This window comes from Phacochoerus africanus, chromosome 1 (assembly GCF_016906955.1).
Source record: "Phacochoerus africanus isolate WHEZ1 chromosome 1, ROS_Pafr_v1, whole genome shotgun sequence".
NCBI classification, from domain to species: Eukaryota; Metazoa; Chordata; class Mammalia; order Artiodactyla; family Suidae; genus Phacochoerus; species Phacochoerus africanus.
Window position 1 is genome coordinate 114,377,253 of NC_062544.1, and position 18,109 is coordinate 114,395,361.

General features: G+C 56.9%; 2 protein-coding genes across 12 annotated transcripts; one reads left to right on the forward strand and one right to left on the reverse strand.

The window, feature by feature from the left end:
* Positions 1-1,217: 1,217 nt before the first annotated feature.
* Positions 1,218-10,677, forward strand: GPR62 (G protein-coupled receptor 62). Of its 9 annotated transcripts, none has more exons than XM_047775769.1 (2): positions 1,218-1,413; positions 2,754-7,255. In XM_047775769.1, exon 2 carries the CDS (start codon positions 5,441-5,443, stop codon positions 6,530-6,532), a length of 1,092 nt encoding a protein of 363 aa, XP_047631725.1. In that variant the 5' UTR covers positions 1,218-1,413; positions 2,754-5,440; the 3' UTR covers positions 6,533-7,255. The 9 variants fall into 9 exon arrangements, with proteins under 9 accessions (XP_047631725.1, XP_047631787.1, XP_047631705.1 ...); XM_047775831.1 differs by lacking the exon at positions 1,218-1,413 and adding an exon at positions 10,195-10,677 and having other exon boundaries at positions 2,053-6,547; XM_047775749.1 differs by lacking the exon at positions 1,218-1,413 and having other exon boundaries at positions 2,053-5,342; positions 5,416-7,308.
* Positions 7,258-17,178, reverse strand: PCBP4 (poly(rC) binding protein 4). Of its 3 annotated transcripts, none has more exons than XM_047775724.1 (13): positions 16,993-17,178; positions 10,958-11,099; positions 10,751-10,774; positions 10,610-10,642; positions 10,267-10,383; positions 9,909-10,040; positions 9,621-9,749; positions 9,344-9,418; positions 9,132-9,176; positions 8,993-9,056; positions 8,816-8,868; positions 8,558-8,727; positions 7,258-8,146 (listed from the first exon to the last, which is right to left on the reverse strand). In XM_047775724.1, the coding sequence occupies exons 2-13, from the start codon at positions 11,036-11,038 to the stop codon at positions 7,858-7,860; spliced, it is 1,212 nt and encodes a 403-aa protein (XP_047631680.1). In that variant the 5' UTR covers positions 11,039-11,099; positions 16,993-17,178; the 3' UTR covers positions 7,258-7,857. The 3 variants fall into 3 exon arrangements, with proteins under 3 accessions (XP_047631680.1, XP_047631671.1, XP_047631689.1); XM_047775715.1 differs by having other exon boundaries at positions 8,816-8,871; XM_047775733.1 differs by lacking the exon at positions 16,993-17,178 and having other exon boundaries at positions 10,958-11,101.
* Between the last annotated feature and the right edge of the window lie 931 nt (positions 17,179-18,109).

Genomic DNA, 18,109 nt, shown 5'->3' on the forward strand with positions numbered 1-18,109 from the left:
GGACTTTTAGTCATGTGGGGACCCACTTGGTGATTCTGTTCTTAAGCCCAGACTTGACAAAGCAAATCAAGCATTCCTCATGTCTGGGCTCCAAATACCATATATGTCTTATGGCTGAATATTATAAATGAGCTGAGAATATATGTGAGGAGTGCAGCTCTGCTGTGGTGAAAGTAATGATCGTTATCACTCCAAGTAACCCTGTCCACTCATGAGGGATGCAGATGCTAGAAAGCAGATCAGGATCCAGTGCAGGGTCACACCCTCCATTTTGTTGTCAAGTCTCTTTTGTCTCTTTTAAGCTGAAGGCATTCCTCAGCCTTTGCCCACCACTCCTGAAGGGTACAGGCCAGTTGTTTTATCTTATTTATTTGTTTTGTGCATGTGTGTGCTTTTTAGGGCTGCATCTGCAGCATAAGGACATTTACAGGCTAGGGGTCAAAATGGAGCTGCCTCTGTTTCCTATACACCACAGCTCACGGCAACGCCGGATCCTTAACCCACTGAGTGAGGCCAGGGATCAAACCCACATCTTCATGGATACTAGTCAGGTTCATTTCCATTGAGCCACAACGGGAACTCCCAGGCCAGTTGTTTTATGGAAGAGCTCTCAATTTGGGTTTGTCTGATGCTTTGCCATTATTAGATTCAGGCATCACAGTTTGGGCAGGAACATTACATGAAGGCTGTGTCCTCAGCGCACTGTGGCAGGAGGAACATGTCCCATTCTTGGTGATGTTAACTTTGATGTTTTAAGGTGGTGTGTCCCCTCCCCCCGGGTTTCTCCTCTGGAAAGTTACCATTTCTCCCATTCGTAATTAATCCGTCATCTGTGTGGGGCTATTTTGAGTAGTAAATGTCCCCTTCCTTATCAACTTTCACCCACTAGCTTTAACATCCAATGATGATTTTTAGCAAATCAAGTACTCAAATCAATTTTTGCTAAGATGGTTGCAAATGATGGTAATCAAATTCCATCATTTCTTCTAGATTTATTAATAGTCCCAGAGTTCCTGGTGTGGCTCAGAGGTAATGAACCCAACTAGGATCCATGAGGATTCAGATTCGATCCCTGGCCTCGCTCAGTGGGTTAAGGATCTGGCATTGCTGTGAGCTGTGGTGTAGGTTGCAGAAGCGGCTTGGATCCTGTGTTGCTGTGGCTGTGGTGTAGACCAGCAGCTATAGTTCTTATTTGAACCCTAGCCTGAGAACTTCCATATACTGCAGAGTGGTCCTTTAAAAAACAAACAAATTAATAGTCCCCTTTCTTTCCTTATTAGCAGTATGGATTTGTGAGTTCTTATTTAATGCAGTGGGTTATAATACAGTACTGTTATTATTTTGATCCTCTAATTGTCACAGCCTTGGCCAGTAGAAGATCCTTCAGGCTGACTCCTGTGTCTACATCATTTTGTAAGCACTTATTTTCTAGCATCCCATGATGTACCAAGCTCATCTTGCACAAACCTAGAATCAACTATTTATCCAAGGAGCCCTGGTTCCCTACAACAGGAAATGGTATTTAGAATCCAAGATCTGAGCAGTAGGTATGCTCTTTGGTACTGGAGTTGTCATGGCTTTTAAGTCCTGGTAGCAAAGAGGGCTAGGAAATCTGTGTATGTAAATAAACACATCTATTTTTATCTGTTTCTCCAATTTCAGTCCAACACCACAAGGTCCTTCCATTCTTTCCCAAATCCATATTTGTACTCCCTTCTCTAACAGTCAGAACCTTGGTTCCCATCAGCACCAGTGTTTTTACTTATTTGCTCAATCTCACACAAAAAGTTTCAGAATAGCTACACCCATACCCTTGTGAAAAACAAAGCAGAGCTCAAGATTTATTGAATCTAATTCAAGAGTATCTTTTTTTTTTTGTCTTTTTAGGGCTGCACCGGTGGCATATGGAGGTTCCAGGCTAGGGGTCAAATCAGAGCTGCAGCTGCTAGCCTGCACCACACCCACAGCAACGCAGGATCTGAGCCACATCTGCAACCTACACCACAGCTCACGGCAATGCCAGATCCTTAACTCACTGAGCGAGGCCAGGGATTGAACCCAAGTCCTATGGATACTAGCCAGTTTCATTACCGCTGGGCCACAACTGGAGCGCCAAGAGTATCTTTTTGCCTTCAAATTGAGGGTCAGTGGTCAAAGTAACAATTTGAACACAGGTTCAAATGTTACTGTGATTACTTATTTATTTCCCTTTGGTGTGGTTGTTATTCATTGAGAATGCAGGTAGGTTTATTTGTTTCTGTTTATATTCACTTTTAGGGGGATTTTTCCTCAATCTTTGTTGATTTTTTTTTCCAAAACGTAGAACATTAACTTGGTTCCAGAAAGTCCAGTCTTTGCAAAAATGTGTGCTCAGAAGAGTGTCTTTCTCCTAGCCCTCTCCCTCCATGACCATTTCTGGTTTATCCCTCCTGCATTTATTTTTGCAAATTAAAAAAAAAAACATATTAAGTTTTTTATCTTTTTTAAAGTGTTTTAATTGTTAATTTAACAATAAGTGTTTGTTACTTTAATCATTCCAATTGTTAGATTTGGCGGGGAGCATGCACTCCCCAACCCACCATAGTCCCCATCCCTCCCTGTTGCTTCCCCAGTCCCTGTTTTCAATTGCTAGTCCCACTGGCCCATCTGAGCCCATCCCCTAGGCCCTGGTGACTTGGGGGCTGTCAGAGGCCCGCAGGCCTAACTGAGCAGTGAGAAAGCTAATGCCATCTCTCTCTTTCCTCTGAACCAAGACCTCAAGAGTTCAACTTCACCTGGAGGCAAATGCCCACATTCAAGTTGTGGTCAAGTACAAGAAGTAGGGCCTGTGTGGACAGACATAGGAAGCAGGTACAACTCGGCTGTGTGATCTAGAACATGTTCGTTCCTTCCCTCTCTGAGCACCACTCTGCTCATCTTAATAATAAAGAATTGGACTGGGGTCCTTTGAATTTCAGCAGCAAACCTGGAGCTCTGTGCCCTGTCATCTGCCACCTAAATCCGTGCTGATGCTGGACTGTGTGCCTGTGATGGGTTCTGGGGGCACAGGCACAAGCAAGACAGACAAGGGGCTTATATTCTAGTAAACCAGGCTCTAAACAAGCACGTGCCTAGATATGAAATGTAATATCAGGTAAGAAAAGTGCCAGGAAGAAAAATAAAGCAGGCGAGAAGGATTAGTGATGGGAGGTGGGACAATTTTAGAAAAGATGGTCACTGAAGGCCTCTCTCAGGCAGAGACCTGAGTTAGGTTAGGGAGCAAGCAATGGAGAGATCTGAGGGAAGGGTATTCTGACAGAAGAAGCAGCACATGCAAGGAAACTGAGGTGGAAACCAGTTTGACATGGGGGAGGACCAGCAAGATGACTGTATGGCTGGAAGTATGAGAGGCAAGGAGGAGGCGGGCAAGGTCAAAAAAGTGGGGGGAAGACCACCTCAGCCCGGAAGAGGTGAGATTCCATTCTGATGATGAGAAGCTTTTGAAGGGATGAGTGCAGGGGTGTGACCTGATCTGATTTGTGTTTAGAGGGATCCACTTGAGCCGCATGTAGAGTGGATCTATGGTGTCAGTCAACATCCAATCAGCAAAACAGAAACCACTTTAGGATTTTTCAGACAGGGGGCATTTGATACAGGAAAAGAATTGAACTACCAAAGGCAATCTCAGGATTAGCAACAGCAGGAAGCTTCTACCACCCCTAGGCTGGAAGGATCACAGAAGGAAGTGGAATCCCAGTGCCCAGAGGTCAGGGTCACCCTGCAGGCACCAGAACCTCAGAGGGGGCTGCCTGAAGGGAGCCAGGGCTGTGGAGAGAGAGGATGTCTTCCACAGAGGCAGATCCAGGCTGAACATGAGAGGGAAAATACTCTAGCTTCTTCCCTCCTGCCACCCTCCACTTTTCTACTGGTAACTTCCATTGGCTGAATATACCCACAAATCAACTGTCAGAGGAACCTGGGAAATACATTTTCCTAGAAGGCAGAGCAATGCTGGGGAAGACTGAGGAATGGACCTAAGGGCAAACGAACAAATGATTGGCATGAGGTGCAGGAGTGGAGGCCAGGAGACCAGTTAGGAGGACTCAGAAGTGGTCCAGGTAAGAGATGGTGATGGCTGGAGCACGGTTGGTGGTGAGAAATGGCCGGATTCAGGTATGTTGATGGACTGGATGTGGGACATGGGGGAAATGGAGGTGTTAATGAAAATTTCTGAGATGACATTTACTATGATGGGGAAGACTCTGAGAGGGGCAGATTGGGGAGGGGTCAAGAGTCAGGTTCTTGTTGGGCAAAGGACTTTTGAGATGCCCAGTAGTTAAAGTATGGGGGAGATGCTGAAGAAGTGATCTGAATACCCAAGTCTGGAGTTGAGGGGAAAGGGAGAACTTCACAAATGGAAGTTGGGGTTATGGCATGGGACTGAGTGACCACCTGGGGAGCATATGCCCCACTGGAGTCCCATGGCTTTCCCTGAGCCAGTACCTTGAGGGAGGAGGCCATACACTGCCTGGCTAGGACTGGGTTTTATGCCTAATCAGGAATATGGAAGGTGGGGGTCTTGCTCACCCAAACCACACATCCCGAGAGTTTCTCTTCTTCCTAATGAGAACTCTAGGTGTTCTTAGCAGAATGAGACTTGTTAACAGCAAAAACAAAACCAAAGAGCAGTTGCCCCTTAAGGCCTCCTCTCATTAATTTCACGCATGGTCATGAAGCACCTGTTCTGTGCTAAGCTAACACCAGCTGAGCACCTGCTATGTGCCAGGTCCTGTGCTTTTCTCCTCACTTGATCTAGCCTCCTCTTTCTGAGAGAACTAGCCTTCCTGGGGACCAGTGTGTACCTAGGAGTCTCCCTGCTCCAGTGCTTGTCTCACTGGTACCTCAGTTTCCATTCCATATAAAGGCTGAATGATCTGATTACCTCCACTAATGGGGATGGCAGAAGAGAGCACAGGGGAGGCTACTTCCCACATCTGGGATGGGCAGAACACGGTCTGGCTGATGCCAAAGCCCACACTCCAACGTCCTCAGTTTAGACCCCAGCCTGTGCCTGCTCTGGACCCCCTCCAGAGGCACCCCCAGCACTTCCACAGCACAGCCTCCAGCTGGCAGCTGCTAGGACCCAGGGGGCCGGTGCCAGGCCCTGCCCCTTCCTTGCCAGCTCTGTGTGTCTCCAAAGGGCAACATCAGAGTGACAGCCAGTACCATCTCCAGCAGGGGCTGAGTTGCTGGGGCAGAGGAGAGAGCCGCTGTCCCAGCCCTGCACCCTTACATGGGGCCTGCCAAGCCCCAAAGAGGATGGCAGCCTGGGCGTCCGAGCCAGCCCCTGGGCAGCCTGTGAGGTGAGAGGCCAGAGGAGCAAGGGATGGGTGATGGGAATGGGGGGGCGGGCTCCATTTGCTCTCTGCATCCCAGCACAGGGTGAAGCCAGAGTGCACGAATGGCCAACGCCACAGGGCTGAACGCCCCCGAAGTCGCAGCCTCGATAGCGTTGATCCTGGCGAGTGTTGTGGAGGCAGCAGCGCTGCTGGGCAACGGAGCGTTGCTGGTCGTGGTGCTGCGCACACCGGGACTGCGCGACGCACTCTACCTGGTGCACCTGTGCATCGTGGACCTGCTGGCTGCCGCCTCCATCATGCCGCTGGGCCTGCTGGCCGCTCCACCGCCGGGGCTGGGCCGCGTACGCCTGGGCCCCGCGCCCTGCCGCGCCGCGCGCTTCCTCTCGGCGGCGCTACTACCCGCCTGCACGCTCGGCGTGGCCGCGCTCGGCCTGGCGCGCTACCGCCTCATAGTGCACCCGCTGCGGCCTGGCGCGCGGCCTCCGCCCACCCTCGTGCTCACCGCTGTGTGGGCAGCTGCGGGACTGCTGGGCGCGCTTTCCCTGCTGGGGCCGCCGCCCGCACCGCCCCCTGCCCCAGCTCGCTGCTCGGTCCTGGCCGGGGGCCTCGGGCCTTTCCGGCCGCTCTGGGCGGTGCTGGCCTTCGCACTACCCGCCCTCCTGTTGCTCGGCGCCTATGGCGGCATCTTCCTCGTGGCGCGCCGCGCTGCCCTACGGCCCCCGAGGCCCGCGCGCGGGTCCCGGCCGCGCTCCGACTCTCTGGACAGCCGCCTCTCCATTTTGCCGCCCCTCCGGCCTCGCCTGCCCTGGGGCAAAGCAGCCCTGGCCCCGACGCTGGCTGTGGGCCAGTTCGCAGCCTGCTGGCTGCCTTACGGCTGTGCGTGCCTGGCGCCCGCTGCACGAGCCGCAGCAGCTGAGGCGGCCGTCACCTGGGTTGCCTACTCGGCCTTCGCGGCTCACCCCTTCCTGTACGGCCTGCTGCAGCGCCCTGTGCGCCGGACGCTGGGCCGCCTCGCCCGTCGGGCGCTGCCTCGGCCCCCGCGGGCTTGCACGTCGCGGGCCTGGCACCCGCGGGCCCTCCTGCAGCATCTCCAGGGACCTCCCGAGGGCCCTGCCCTGGGCCCTTCTGAGGCGCGGGAACAAGCCCGGGATTTGGCAGGAGAAGAGAGCCTGAGCATGCCAGAGGCCACCTGAGAAATGTCTCCCAAGGTGAGTGGGGCCTAGACAAAGCAGGGTGGTACCAGAATGGGCCGATCCTACCTCCTGCACAGCTTGTGGCAGGTGCCCTGTCTGAACTTCTGGCTCTGCAATGAGAGAAAGGGCCCCTGCAGCCTAGTGAGGCCCAGAGGCTACTGGGAGCTAGGAATCCTGAGTTCTAGGCCCAACTCTGCATGGTCTTGTGCACAGACCTATCCTTTCCCAGGCCTCAGTGTTCCCATCTGTACCCTGAACCATCTCTAAGGACTCCCCCAGCTTGGGCGATCTGGACACTCAAGAAGGGTCCCTGGGGCCAAGGAAGGAGCGGAGGTGGCAGGATCACAGAGAAGAGGGTTCCAAGGGCTCACAGCCAAAGGGATGGGCCAAGCAGGGCAGGGTCTAAGTTACAGCCACAGCATGAGGAACCAGTGGAGAGAGCTTCAGAAAGACCTCCCTGACATCTGCACTGAGGAGCGTCTGGACAAAACTACTGGAACTCCTCTCTCAGCTTCTAAAATGCCCAGAAAACAACTGGATCAGTTTGGTGGCAGAGGCAGAAGACTGGACAACGTGACCTCCAAAGGGCTCTGAAGCCCTAGAACTGGCATGTGGAAGGGGCTGAGGCCCAGCTGGGACTGACGGAGTCACAGACGGGGTTCCTCTGGGGCCTTGGCTGCGCCCATTTTCTGGAGGTTTTGCCAACACCCACAGTGTTTCACAGCTTTCTGGTCTCTGAGAATATTTATTCAAAAACAGGGATTGAAAAAACTGTACAGAGTGTCTGCTGCTGAAAACTCAGCCCCTGCCCCCATGCCACACCCCCAGCTGCCCGGCAGTGCCTCTTTGGGTCACCCTCTGCCAAGCCCAGCCAGTCCATTCCAGTCAAAAGGGTATCAGTGGAAGCAGCAGGAATCTGCAGGGAGCTGGGGAGAGAAGCACAGCCCCCGCCACCCCCTGGCCTCCTCGCTGATCCCCACAGGGGGGCAGCAGGCAGGGAAGCCCTAAGGGATGGGGAGTACGTGAGTGACCCCCCCCCCAAAGTGGGGGCACTAAGGATGCTCCCTGCATCCAAGCACAGCTGGAGGGGGTGGAGCCCCCTACTCTGGGGCTGCCGCAGCTGCCAGAACCCTGGGCCAGAAACCATCCCCGTTCTGAGAGTAGGAACTCCCACAGACCGGGGCAGGGTGGGGGGTGTATCCATGCGTCTGGGCCTTAGCGGCATTTGGGACCCCCTGGGGTGGAGTCTCCTTGGGCAGGTAGGGCGCAGAGGCAGCCCCCTGCTGGCGGTCCTGCCTGCCCCCATGCCTGTGCCTCAGTTGGCCTCAGTAGGGGGAGAATTTCTGCCGCTCAGCTTTCTTGCTCCCATTGGCCGCTGCCATCTTGGCAGTGTAGGCCGCCAAGCCCGGCGGCGGCCCTGGGGAGGCAGGTGGTAGAGCCAAGAAGGGTACAGGCTTGAGGCCGATGAAGTTGGAGAGGGAGATGGCATAGGGCGTGCCCAGCAGGCCTGGGGGAGCTGTGGGCAGGGCCGTCAGGGGTGGCGAGAAGGGGGCAGGCAGGTCTGTGGGGGCCGAGCTGGGTGTCCCCCCAGAGGTAGACTTGGCCGTTTCTAGACTGGAAAGAGGGATAGAGGGGGGAGATGAAGGAGAAGGGGGGGTGTGAGAAATGACAATGAGGACAAATTTCAGAGGTGAGATTAGATGGAGAATAGGAATTGAGAACAATGACATGGTGTGAATGTGTTTGGGGAGAAGATGGGAAAGGTTGGAAGTATGGGGATGGGAAGAAAGGACAGGCAGAAATAGCACAGAGTGAGGGGAGAAATGGGGAGGCCGAAGAGCCAGGGAAAAGAGACAGGGATGGAGAAAGAGGACAAGAGGGACAGATATAAGGGGAAGGGAGTGTGGCAGGGTCAGGGGAGGCAGAGGACAGGCCCAGGAGAAGGCAGGTCAGCTCTCCCCACCCAACCAGTGCCTTTCTCAGGCACATAAGCCCCGTGACCTGTGATACCCCCACCCCACTCACCAGGCAGTGATGAGGTACTGGGCCAGGGCGATGGAGACTGGCGAACCAGTGATGGTCACGTGCCGCTCACCAGCGCCCTCTGCTTGGTTCCCGATCTTGATGTGTGCCCCTGACATCTGCCGGATCTCACTGATCTTGCTGCCCTGGCGTCCGATCACGCAGCCAATCAGCTGGGGAGAGGGCATAATTCAACCTTAGGTGAAGTCCAGACCCCTGGGCCCTCCTACCCACCATGAAACCACCCCATCCTCTTCTCACGTCATTGGGAACCAAGAACTCCTGTGAGCTGGTCTGTGTACCAGGATCCAGTCCTGCTGGGTGGAGAAGAGGAATTGGCTATGAGTCCAGGCCTTTCCTGCCTCCCCATGACCTTCCCAGAGGGGCTGCCTGGCCGATTGGGATCTATCCCTGCTTCCTTCAGAAAAGGCTGCTCACCTGGCACCATGCTGGGTGAGGCGAAGGGGACTGCGTGGCCCGAGAGCTGCTGGAGCTTGGTAACCTGTGCCAAGAAGAGGGGTTAGGAGTCAAAGCAGGCTCAGTGTGGAGAGAGGTGCCTTGGGCTTCAGTCACTCACCTCGGCTGGGGTCACAGCCCCATACTGACCCTGGACGGAGAAGCCCTATGGAGACAAAGTGGGTAAAGGGGGCTTATTATGACAGGTCAGGGCAGTTTTGGGGGGAGTCAACCCTCTCCACCCACCTAACCCTGGACCCCCCCCAATTCCTTCTTTCATCCCCCTCCCCTTCTTGAGTAACAGGTCTCACTCCTCCTGCTGCTCCCCCTTACCTGGTTGGTGGAGAGAAGGACAGTACCTAAGGAGAGGCTTGGATGATATGGGATAGTGGCTCCTTTGGGCGGGGACTGTAAAGCACAAATGAGGAGACTCTGTCAGGACCCTCTCGGGCCCCCCTGACCTCCCTAAGGGCCCTACGTCCTCGAGGCCATCCCAGTAGTCTGACATCCTGGAGCTCCTCATCCAACCCTGCAGGCCCGCCCTACACCCTCCTGGTGTCACATACCCAGGGCCCCTCCTCTTCCCTCCCTCCCTGCCCGAGGGCAGCACCTCCAGGATAACAGCACAGATCTGGCGCACACACAGGATGATGGCATCAGGCACCCCAGACACAGTGACTGCACGCTCTGTGGAGTTGGGGAGCAGGTCTCCTGCCACCTGCACCTGGGCACCCGTTGTCTGTAAGCAGAGAATGGGGGCCACTTCTGTCTTCTCCCATAACCCCGAGTAGAGTGCCCAGGCTCAGAGGTACCCAGGGGGGATAGGAAGCCATAAGCCCAGGTCCCCCGTTGATACAGAGGGTAAGACACCCCGGGAGTGGTGTCCCCTCTCCCTCACCTCTCGGATCTCCTTGATCTTAGTGCCAGCCTTCCCAATCAGTGAGCCACACTGGCTTGCAGGGATGACAAGGCGCAGGGTCACTGGAGGCCTGGAGACATTGCCCCCATTTGCAGGAGCAGCACAGAGGTCCTGCGCAGGAAGACTGTGGGTTGGCCGTGCCCACCTCCACTGTTTCCCAAGCCCTGGAGCACCTTCCTGCTGGGGGATGAAGCAGGGAAGCCCTCTCCTGTCCCACTCCAATGAGTGAATCCTGTCCTGAGCTTGGCCTTCCCTCCCATCATAGCCACTTTGTGAAGTTGGAGTCCTGTTCCTCTGGGGGAACCACCCTGGTCTCCCACCCCAGCCAACCACAGACCTCATCCAGCTTGAAGGCGATCATGGAGACTGCATGGAAGACTGCTGCTGTAGACCCGGTGATGGTGGTGATGCGCTCCGGACAGGAGCCCTCAGAGATGGTGATCCGGGCACTGCTCTGCAGGTACAGGATGAGTGCTGGGCAGAGGGCCTCCTTCTCTTCCTAGCCAGAAACCTGCCTATCCCCACCCTTCACCAGGCCCCAGGCAAGGCTAGAAATGGCTACCTTCTAGGGGCACTCACTGGTCATCCCAGATGGTGGATTCAGGGACAAGGTGGGGCAGGGATCTCCCCTCCCCTCCAAACCAGGTGCCCTGGGCTCCTCTTCCAAGCCCCATGCTCACCTGTTCTCGGATTCGCTTTACAGTCTCTCCTTTCTGCACGGGACAAAATAGAGAATGGCTTAGGCCAGGCTGTCGATGCCTTCTTTCCTGGACTGAGGTCTCAGATTGAAGGGGTCACACAGAACAGAACAAGGCACCTACCTTCCCAATTATGCTGCCCACCTCCTGCAAACAAAACAAGAGCGGAGTCAGCAGGGTGTCAGCACCCCAGGCCCTGCCCTTTCCATGACTCAGGGAAGGGACTCCACAGCGGACAGGACATGCAAGGTCAAACTCCCTCTGGCCTGGCGAGCTGCTGCCTCACCCGTCCTCCGCCCCCTCCTGAGCCACCGCGAAGCCCCCCCTCACCTTCCCGTGCATCAGCATCCGCAGCGTCAGGGTGATGCTGAGCTCTGGCTCCTCCTCCAGCCCCGCATCTGAGCCACTCATTCTGTCAGGCGGGGCTGGGGCCAAGGCCTGGGAATGCGTCCACGCTGTAGCCTGGCTGGCTCTGCAGGGGAGGAGGAAGAGGGGTTACAGAAGAGCCTAGCTCTCTTTCGGGTGCCCTGTCCTTACATCAGGGCCCCGGAGCCAAACTAGCCAAACTCCCAGGGCAGGGAGACAGCATGGACCCCAAGTCTCAAGTGTCATGCTGACAGTGTGCTGTGTGCCACTCACTAGCTGTGTAAGTCTTGCCAGCATATTTAACCCATCTGCGCCTCAGCTTCCCTATGTGTAAGAAGGGGATACCAACTCCCACCCCCATAGTTATGAGAATGAAAGTAAGATGGGCACGTATGTGATAGGCACCCAGTCTCTGTAAGTAGCCTTCCCTTCCCCTTGGGCGTCAGAAGAAAGAATTAACCAGACCTATGGGAGTCCAGAGAGAGGGCACCTCCTCCCTACCTCTTGGAAAGAAGGGACCCTTGTGAATTGGGCCTGGAAGTTGGGTTAAGGTTGAAAGGTTACTTCAAACAAGAGACACTCAAGTCCGGGAGCCAGAGTCCCCGCTGGCTAGAGCCTGGAGGAGCAACTGGAGAGGGAGCCAAGGGAGGTCTTGAAAGGTGGGTGGAATGAAGGCAGTGAGGCTCCAGGAGGGTGGGCTGTGCCTGTCCACTAGAGGTCACTAAAGCAGAGGTTGCTGCAGACAGCTGTGAGCAGGTTCATTCAGCACTGGGGGTGGGGTGTCGGGGGACCAGAAGCCTGCTCAGCGAGTGGTTTTCCGAGCCCTCTCCTGTGTGCTGAGGAGGTTGGAGGTGTCCAGGCTGAGCGAGTTCCCAGCCTGGAGCACTTTCTACTGTACCAGAAACAAGTCACTTGGACTCTGGGTCTCAAGGTCCTCACCCAGAAGATGGAGGGACTGCTTCTCCTTGGGACTGGGTGATGGGTAAGAAATGGATTGGGGGGCTGGGGAATGTCGAGGCCCTTAACCAGTGGAGGCAGGAGGAGCCAGAGATTAGCTTCTGGGATTAGCCCAGCCGCCAGCCCTCCCCACCCGACCCCTTTTCATGCCCCGACTTAATCCTGAACCTTAATCCTGCTTGGAAATCCCCCTCCCCCAGAGGCTGTCTTCTGCCAAAGCTCAGCCTTGATGGGGAGCTCACTGGGGGACAGAACCCGAGCAGGAAAACAGGGAGAGAACCAACTGGTGCCAAATATGAGCCAAGAGCACGCCCAAGGGTCAGGATATGGAGCTCTGTCCAATGCCCTCCGCTGAAGCCCCCCACCCCCACCCCTTGCTAGCTGAGCTTGGGTAAAGAGTAAGTAGGAGGGGTGGGGCTCCTAGCCTGGCTTTCTCAGGAAGCCTGAGCAAGCCACTGTATGGCCTGAGACCTCTATTTCTTCATCTGTACTACGGAGGCGACATCCCTGACCCCCCAAATATGCAGTAACTGTTGCCTCCCCCACACCTGCTCCTCCCTCCGGCTCCAGTTCTGCGCATAGGCTTTCCAGAGGTCAGAGGTCAGCAGTGGATGCAGGGACGGTGCTCTGTGGGCATCCTGGCCAGCCTCATGCTGGCTGCCCTTGCTAACATTCCCCTGGCTGCCACCACTTCCCCCAGCAAAACATTTGTGATGACGTGCTTGGTTTCTATTGCCCTGGCCAGCCTGGGAGCCCCTTAGAGCAGGAGCCAAGGCTGCCGCCTTCTCCTTGTGTTCCCAGAGCTCAGGCCAGAGCCAGGCTGGAGAAGGTGCTGGGGACACATTGGTTATCTGAACAGTTGAATTTACCAAACTGAAGGGGAGCCTGTGCCTAGAGAAGGTCTGTAACTATCCAGAAAGGTGGGGCCTGGTGGGATGAGCAGGGTCCTTCCTGCTAGTGCAAAGCCCTGTCTACCTTCCCTTTCTGCTGTCCTGTCTGGGTCTGTCTGTCTCTTCCCAGGCAGTGGGGAGGCTCTTCACAGATGAGGAACAGGCTTTAGTAGTCTCTGAGACCCGCATCTGGCCAGAAGACCAGTAGACAGTAGACATGGGTTGTGTTTGGAGAGGACTGACAACTTTGTCCTGAGCCACGTCTTAAGCTCTAAAATTTTCTGGGACTCTGGGACCCCTTTCGGGTGATAACCAGTGGGAGACCTAACTTTGTCCCCATATCATTTCCACATGACCTCTTCTGGCAAAGGCTCCTAGGAAAATAGGTCAGAATGGTTGGGATGTGGCCAGAACTAGGGCTCCTGCCCTGAAAAAGATACACAGGTCTACAGCAGAACCCCACTGCCCCGAATTCAGTGGGTGACCTTGGCCAGGCCTGCACCTGACCTGGACCTCAGTTTGCCCAGCTGTGCTATATGTGTGTGTTTGCAGGAGGGTGAGGGGTCGAAGAGTGGCTGGTCTCTCTGTGTCCTTGTTCTGAGGGACCCTCAAGTTCTTTCCTGCTTTCAGGGGAGAACAATACAGGTCTCCCTAATTATTCTCCTAGGACTCCTAAAAACAAGCAGCCCTACTAGGCATACTGGCCCCCCTTCTGCCTTCATGGGGGCTCTAGGGAGTTATTTGCTGCTCCAGCCTGGGGGGTGGGTGCTGCCTGGGTCCCTGCTGGGCCACCCACATGGCAGCCACGCATCAAGCCTCACTGACCTCCAGCTCACCTCTGGGGGTGCCCAGCCCCCTCTGGTCAGCAGGGCTCCCTGGCAGAACATACCAAGCTTAGACCAAGCCTCTGACCTCAGGCGTTCCCTCCTGCTCTCTAGACCCCCTACCACATTCAGCGCCCACTCCTTCTGTCCCTGGCTTCCTGCCACTCCGGCTGGAGGGGGCGGAGGTGGGGGTGACAGCTGTGTAAGCGATGGCGGCTGCCCCTTCCTGCCCCTCCCCCTCAGCTGTCTCTCTCTCATGACAGCTGCCCAATCAAAGGGCCGGGGGCTTAGCCAGCTCCCCCCCACATGCAGGGATCAAGTGTCCACCCTGGCTTTGTTCTGGAGCAAGAACAATCCGGGGGAGGGGAGGGCTCCTGGGGCCAGGCAACTCAGTGGACTGACCCGCCCCTCGGGGGATTCCCTCTGCTCTGCTAGCCAGAGTGTCTAGACCAACTAGGGCTTGTAGACCAACCTGGGCTGGGAAAAGAGAGGAGGTTCCAGTCTCCAAGTTCATCCCCCACCTCATATCCCCCAACATTCCTCTCTAGCCCCTAACCTAACAGTCTCCTTCTCTTACTCCAAAAGCAGCCATGCTGGCCACACCCAGTGATGCTGGGGAATGACTTGGGGCATCAGGCGAGGCGAAGCAGGGTGTGGCAGGGGTGGGGGTGGACAACTGGGCCTGGAGATCAGCACTGAGGGATCCTGACTCCCTTGCCCATCCTCTTCTCTGGGCATGCTCACCCTTCCTGATTAGCAAGGCCTCCATAAGAACTGCCCCAGCATCTTCAGATCCATGCGCCCAGCCTCTCAGCCTTACAGCCTCCTGGGATGGCCATTGATATCTACTTCATGGGAGAGTTGGAGGAGGAGGGGCCTGCAGGGGAGCAGCCTGGGGTCCTCGAGCTCCAGCTCCTGGTTTCTTGACCTAGAACTGTCCTGTAGACTCAGTGCAAGGCAGAGAAGGGAAGCTTTGACAAGCTGGCTGGTACCAGAAATGCTACAATCTCCTTAGAGCATCATTAGGCAACCCCCCATGAGTGCTCACAGCCAAGGGAAACCAAGGCAGGCCCAGGCCCAGACTGGACTCCAGGAGAAAGGTACAACTTCATGGTACAGCCCCACCTACTGGTACCCATCCCCTCAGTGTCTCACCCAAATTGAGAAGGGTCTCTAATTTCCATTCTCTGCTGGATATTGGGTCACTCTGCCACTCAACAGCCATCCTTGGCTCCTTAGTGGCCAAGGAATAAAGCCTCATCTCCATAGACAGACACCCAAGACCTTTTGTGATCTGACTGCTACCAACTTCTCTTGTCTCATCTCCACCCCATTCCCCCCCACCACCACATACACACCAGACTGCAAAACACGCCTAGCACCTCCAGGCCTCTGGGCCTTTGCCCAGGCTGAAATGCCCATCCTCCTCACTCTATCCAAATCCACCTTCTCTGTGAAGCCCTCCCCAACCTTCCAAATCAGATGTAATCACTCAGGTCTTTCTGCCCCAGGAAGATGCCTACAACTCAGAGGAGCCCCAACTTGGCATTTCTGAGCCTGTCTTTCCACCTCACAGAATTCAAGGAGGGCAGAAGCCCCAACCAGGCTCAGTGTGCAGGGAGAAGAAGGGGCTCACAGGGCCTAGAGGCATTAGAGACCAGAGATGGGGCTAAGGATCCTAGAGAAGCAGTAAGGGTGGGGTCAGAAGACCCAGAGCACGGGGAATCAGCCACATGGAAGAGTCAGGATCTGCGTGGACAAAATTCCCGGTTCTTATTCTTCGATACCCCCAGCTCCTGTTCCTGCTGCTTCTCTGGGTCTCAGGGCTCCCAGGGCATATCACTGAGGTGGGGCATTTGCTTTGTGCTTTGAGACTTCTTGGAGCCCAGAGTGGGTTTCCCCATGAGGGGCAGGCTGGAGGAAGAGCTGTGGTGTGGCATAGTCAGGCTCAGGCTGTTTCAGCTGGAAGGGCCTCACCAGAGGGGAACCTGAGGTCCAGAAAAGAAGGGACTTGTTTGTAAGGCTACAGGAGAGGCAGGAACCCTGGAGTCCACCTGTGTGGGCTCAGCTCTTTCCTCAAGAGGTCAGCACCACTAGGCAATGGTGATGAGAGACTAGAAGAGGGTAGTGATGGGAGTAGGGAGGGTGGACAGAGCCTGTCTGGGGACACAGGGTGGGGCAGAGCCAGCCTCCCTGTGGCCTGGGCCTGCCAGGGTGTGTGGGCCGCCTGCTCCCAGCCCCCCACCCTGAGCATGCAAGAAGAACAATCCCCTTGTGTTTGGGCAGCCTGAGCCTGCATGCTGATGAAGGCTGGGGGGTGGGGGCAGGGATGGGGGCGCCTTGGAGGTTGAGGGGGTTCTAGGGCCCGGAGGGGCCAGGGGACCTTCAGATGGGAAAAGGATAGGGTCCCAGGTACTGGCTCTGAAGCAGTGAGGGTAACCCCAGCAAAGAGTGAAGGCTGGTTTTAAGGTCCTTGGGAGCCCCTGGGATCTAAAAGCTCTTTGTAGGGGAAGAAGGGCCCCTGAGGATACATGCTTTGTTGGTCCAGCATGAAGACCATCATCCTGGGCTTGGTCGGGACTAAGCCCACCTTCTAGGAGGAGAGAATGCACCTGGCCCTGGGCACATCCCCTTGAAGACCACTCCCCAGGGTGCTGGAGCCGGGCGGGGCACTGGGTGCCACAGGTCCCAAGATGGCGGGCCTGGGATAGGGGAGTGAGGAGGCAGGCACCTCCCTCTCCTGGCCAGGCAGGCTCCAGGGCCAGGCTGAAGTGAGTAGCAAGAGCCCCCCCCACCCCCCAAGCTCCCAAGACTCCAGCTAAGAAGCTAGGTCAGAGCTGAGGGGCTGAAGAGCCATGGGACACGAGGGAACACTCTGAGCCCCCAGCTGTCATCTCCACACACCCCTGGCTTGGAGGTCTGTATCTGGCTTCCCCAAGGACTGCAGAGAATGGGAAGGGGTGTGTGCAGAGCCAGCAACTGCAGGGGAATGGCAGATGGGGACAGAGATGGAGAAGAACCAGAACCCAGGGCAGTTGGTCGAGAGAAGAGCAGGTCCAAAGGACAGAAACAGCAGGTGGGATGAGGGCCTCAAATCTGGGGTCTCAAGTCCAGGAAGCCCCTCCCTGGTACTGGGGGCTCCTCTGGCAGACCAGCGCCCCCCACCTGTGCAAGCCTGGACGCATGTGGGACAGGGAACGTGTTCCTCTCAGTCTCCCAACCTCCCAAACCCGGGACCCCGGCCTGTAGACTTGGGCGCGGGCTCCCCGCCCCCGACCGAACCCCCAAACTTCGCGGACCTCAGTGCCCCGCCCGGCCCGCGCCCTACCTCGCTGGGGCTGTCCTGCGGCGGCGGCGGCGCGGCGGCTGGGCCGCTCAGTCCCACATTGTCCCCGGGAGAGGCGGCCGCTCACAACTGCGAGTGACATCAGCTGCGAACAATGAGGGGTTTGACAGGCGCGGAGCCCGGCCGGCCCGGAGCCCGGCTCCGCGCCCCCCCCCACCCCCGGCCCGCCCGGCCCGGCCCCTCCCCGCCCCCTCCCCGGATCCGATTACAGCGCGGCGGGCCCGCCCCAGCCGCCCCAGTGCCGCAGCCGCCCGCCCCGCCCCGCGCGCCGCCGTGCGCTCGGAGCGGCGGCCGCTTCCGGGAGGGCTGAGGCGACCCTCCCCCGGCGGCTCCTCCAGCCTCGAGGAGTGGGGGGCGAGGGGGGGATCTGGCCTGAAGCGCGGTTCCAGCCGCGATCCTCCCTGCTCCTGCGCGCTGCGCCCAGTTCCCAGTCCCTCCGCTCTCCGCCGGACTCTCCTTCCGGCCTGGGCTGCCCGCCCGGCGCCTGGGCCGAACCCTCGGCACCCCCATCTCGGCCTCGGCCCTGCAGCCAACCCCCGCGCTGCCCCTCTCCGGCTCGGGTCCCTCGGAGCTCGGGTTTCGACCCTCCGCGGGGCCCGGTTCCTGGCGCTCCTTGCTTCTACACCATCCATCCCCGCGCGGGTCTCTCGCCCACGAAGCCCCGCACCCCACAGCTTCCTCGAGGCCCGGCCCTCGTCCGTTCAGGACAGGTTACCGAACCAGCTGGAGGAGGGCCCTGAGAACGGTGTGACCCTGTGCACCCGCCCCGTGGTTTCCCCAAAGCTACCCTCAGAATATCTTTTGGGGCTAGGGTCGCAAGGGACACGGCCCGGTTGACTACTCGACTAGGGAAGCGGTAAGAGTAGGGGGAGGAGCTGGGCGGTTCCCAGGCTCTCTCCTTCCCGCAACGCACCCTTGGCCACCGCGTTCCCAGGGGTGCAAATCTACCTCCCCCTCTTCTCCGTAATCGGCTCAGCCAAGTCCCACTGACCTCCACCTCCCCCTACAGTTGAGTCTCTTGGCAAGTGGGTGTGTGTGTGTGGGTGGGGAGGGGAATCCAATCTCCCTTCCCCTCCATCTGGCCCGGTGGACAAAGGGC